Here is a 4,382-nt window from a genome sequence, read left to right as displayed (position 1 = left end):
ATCTATAATTTTACTACAGTCTATGATCTATAATTTTACTACAGTCTATGATCTATAATTTTACTACAGTCTTAATCTCATCGTTCTATGATCTATAATTTTACTAGTCTTAATCTCGTCGTTCTATGATCTATAATTTTACTACAGTCTTAATCTCATCGTTCTATGATCTATAATTTTACTACAATCTTAATCTCGTCGTTCTATGATCTATAATTTTACTACAGTCTTAATCTCGTCGTTCTATGATCTATAATTTTACTACAGTCTTAATCTCGTCGTTCTATGATCTATAATTTTACTACAGTCTTAATCTCATCGTTCTATGATCTATAATTTTACTACAGTCTTAATCTCATCGTTCTATGATCTATAATTTTACTGCAGGTGGAATTAAACGTATGCAATCATGCACCTCTATCGAACTTTACTGTAAAAAAAGACAAGAGTTTAGCAATTACAAGTGCAAATATTTATTGGAAATAATCAAAGTAATGTATTGCACCAGTCGTTATAAATGATCTTGTACCAAAGATACCGAAGGTCATTGCTGCAAGAAATTAACTTTGCGTTTTGAACATCAAAACAAATAATAATAATAATAATAATAATAATAATAATAGGGCTGTGCATATAGAAGAATTGTTTGAGAAAAAATAACCAACAAGATTTCGTGGTTTGCATCATACATGATCATTACAGAACTCGTGCTTTTCTCCCATTGACAGAGTTCTTGTTGCCCTGTGCCTGCTACACTTCATTAACTTAACTCAATTTCTGGCAGATTTTAAATGGATTTTGTCGATAATATCTTTTCTTCTATAGAGTTATCAATATTTTATTACTTTTTGGTTAGTTAATAATCTGATGATCCTTTTAAAAAATAGAAAAGTTACAAAAACTCGCTCAAATATGTGATTAAATGCACAATTATATTAAATTTAAATTCAACAGCATCAAAAAGAAAGGCAACCATCAGAAACATGTGATCTTTTGGCTCTTGCTTTGTACTTTCTACAAAAACACGCAAAATCAATACACAGCTTAATACAAATTCTTAAATGTATATAACGCAAGATAATCATAGTGTCACGATATACGACAAAAATTTCGACATACAATATCGAATCAGTAACTTTTCGTCGAATTTCAACGGATCGTGACAACAATTCATCGTACAATCGAAAGCAAACATGTGAATGTTTAGACCCTGTCCAAAGAGTGCTTTCAAAAAGTTCATCTTGGTAAAATATTCCAGTTTTTGACATGCTGCCGACTAATGACATTTCTATGCACAGTGAATTGAACGGAAGGATATGTAACTATCGAAGATACTCGTTATCCGGAAAAGCATGGACCTTACTGTTTCAATGCTCGATTTCGTCTATCACATGACGTCTCTTTTGTCATAAGGGCGTCATGGTCGTACGTTTGATACCTTTGGTTACGGCTCTCCCTATCTTCCTGATTGAACACCGACTTCTTAACTGCCATATAAATATAACATATTTACTGGCATACAGTCTGAGATTTTCAACATCATGAAAAACGATTTACGGCACTGTAGGCGTGTTGAGTTACGATTTGATGGCAGGGAAACTCAAATGAGCTTAAGTGTTGAGTCACCTCTGTAGACCCAAAAGATCGTCATGTTTTTATGCAGGTACTTGTGCAATCCTCCGAGCTCGAAGCTGATGAGGAAAATGGCTTTTCAGAACAGCACGAGCATGCAGGGTAGTGACAGGTTTTTGGACTCCCAGAATTTATCCCTGTATACCCCCTGTAACCTGGAACAACTGACAATCCCGGCATCATACTTGAGTGTGGAAAAGAGAAAGCAAATCCCGAGGTTCCTAGTTCAGTCCATGGATAGCGTAGAGAACCCAGTGACTGCATTGCTGAGATCGGAGAAATGGGTGAAAAGGCTGATTTTAAAGATACTGTATCTACAGATGGACTAATGTATGATGAATGAAGAAGTTGTACACGTGAAGGTGGCAGATAGTTATTATTCTCAGAGTCTGCTTGGTTATTCAGCACGTGCTCAATGGCCTGTACCACATTTCCGTTACATCCTTGAAGAATCAATTGCAGAACGTGTGTCTTCATGTGTGGAAATACCCTACTCAACATATTTAGTGGATCTCGTCTTCTGTCGTGGGTCGGCTCCTCACAGTGCGGGGCTGTCGGCCTGTGGTCGGGAGAACTGGAGATGGAGTCGTCAGAAAAGGGTGAATCCCGGGAGTTACTGGATTGGGAGGGAGATATGGAACGGCTGTCAGTCTGGGGCGAAACCTTGCCAAGAGATAGTGTACGGAACTCGGGCCGTTTAGATATACTCAAGCCTTCGTCTAGTCTGAATCTTTTCAAAGCTGCAAAAGGACATAATTATTTAAATTATTTACAAACTTGATTTGATGTCGGATCGATTCTATGTAAGCATTGTTGAACCGCGATTCTTGCCAACAATGGCAAATTCATTGTGTCTTAACAGTTATATTAGAATGCTCTTGTAAAAACCTTTGCATGAATTCTTCGAAATCGTATTCCCTGTACCTTACCAATACAAGCACAAGAACATGTCATTTGAAACATGTCAAATATTTCTTTATATTTAAAATTCACTTTAATAACTTCTGATACTTCTGACTTATGTGAAGGCCAGGTTTAAATTTTCATTTACCGAGAAAATATAACATATTAGGATGCTCTGAGATATTCGAATTCTTACCTTTGTCACAATTACAATTCGACGGCGTTTAAATTGCTTGTATTGGAAGACAGTAATCGTGAAGGGCATTCAATTATTTACCTATACTATACGTACCTAAAATTCTAAATCTTTGCAAGGATAAGTAAAAATTAATATAAACAAATACCTAAAATATGTATTGAGCAGAAAGAAAATAAAACTTACGTGCTTGATCCTGTTCATCGTCACTGAGTCCATGCTTGACAGAGAGACGGTCCTGATATGTGCGTATTTTCTCTGGAGCGGCTGCTGATGCTGCTGTGGCAGTTGCGTTAATCGGGATCAGGCCACTATGTCCGTAGAGAAGTCCAAGCTCTCGGGCTTCAGACTCTTCCTGCGCCTGTTGCCGTCGTAGCGCCACCTGTGCAGCCATGACCCTCTGTCGCTCGGCAATCAGGGTACACTTAGCGCACATGCAGTCCCTCCACCGGCAGTATCGCTTGTGTCCTTTAAGGGCCGACACAACCCCGTGATTCCTGCACCGTGCACATTTAGGTGTTCTGGGATATCGGTCTGGGGCCGCGCGCAGGAAGATGGGGGCTGGTAGGGTCATGGTGTGTATGGGAGAACCCCTATCACTACCAGCATGCTGATCGTCAGTAGTCATGTCCACAGCCTTTACAAACATTCAAAATCTAAAACAACTTAAAACTGACTTTCTTAGTGGCAAACTTATACAGGTAATTAAGTCACTCTTTTTTTTTTCTTTTTTTTTGTCTTAATCTAGTTAGATTTACTTGTCATCTGTATGTTCGAAAATTCTGCGTCGCCAAATAAATTTCAAACGTAAGTTCGTTTTGAATCTGCTTGAACCTAGTCTTCTCTCCGCATGCAAAGAGCAATCTGCTTTAAATTTCAAGTTCTCTAGTTTAAAAGTGAAGACTTTAAGAGAAAGAGGCGCCTCCTTTTCAACGAGCTCTCCCACGAAGTTATCTGTATCTCTACGCCTGGCTGCCGAACACCTATCACATTTGCTACAATTGTTTTCTTTTAAGTGACGACATACGATACTCCCCAAGAAGTAGAATTGACTCTCGTGTTACACCAACTCATTGAAGAGATCAACTTTACTCCTTTATTTGACAACAACCCATAGCCCTCTATATTGTTTCAATCATGATTTCGTCTGCTTTATCTCCTATGAAAACTGTATTTATGTCATGACTTTTGACATGAACTAGAAGAGTTGAAATAAAATAAATATAAGTAATTTAAGTAATAAGTACAACATGAATGTTACAGTTGATACCATTTTCAATTCAAAGTTTCCGATGACATCAACATTTCTGTGTTTTAATGAGGAGGAAAATTATACATTTTACAATAATAAGAAGGTTTAAAAATTCAAAAGTTTCTTGGTGTCTTACATTCTTCCTTTTATTTGTACTTAGAAACAAGTAATATATACAATTGTTTGTGAATTCGATCTTTCCGTTTAAATCACTTGTTATCAATGAATAAAAACAAAGTGTGTTCAGAGTCCTTAACGTCTGTCTTTTGTATAAAACATGTATATATGTAAATGATGGTCTTTTTACATTCCAATTAGTTAATACTGACAACAACAAAAAAAAGGTTTGACATCTTCCAGATACCAGACACAGCGTATATATGCCGACAATAACTGAAC

The 4,382-nt window shown here is 36.9% G+C and overlaps 1 protein-coding gene across 1 annotated transcript; it reads right to left on the bottom strand.

Moving 5' to 3' along the window:
• Positions 1-457: 457 nt before the first annotated feature.
• On the bottom strand, positions 458-3,606 carry LOC149806375 (doublesex- and mab-3-related transcription factor A2-like). Its single transcript, XM_089973325.1, has 2 exons — positions 2,918-3,606; positions 458-2,372 (listed from the first exon to the last, which is right to left on the bottom strand). Exons 1-2 carry the CDS (start codon positions 3,378-3,380, stop codon positions 1,648-1,650), a joined length of 1,188 nt encoding a protein of 395 aa, XP_089829451.1. The 5' UTR covers positions 3,381-3,606; the 3' UTR covers positions 458-1,647.
• Positions 3,607-4,382: the final 776 nt, after the last annotated feature.

The sequence above is a fragment of the Sinohyriopsis cumingii genome, chromosome 1 (assembly GCF_028554795.1).
Source record: "Sinohyriopsis cumingii isolate HCF-2022 chromosome 1, ASM2855479v2, whole genome shotgun sequence".
NCBI classification, from domain to species: Eukaryota; Metazoa; Mollusca; class Bivalvia; order Unionida; family Unionidae; genus Sinohyriopsis; species Sinohyriopsis cumingii.
The sequence above is the reverse complement of the archived record's forward strand: the minus strand, read 5'-3'. Positions and strand labels throughout refer to the sequence as shown.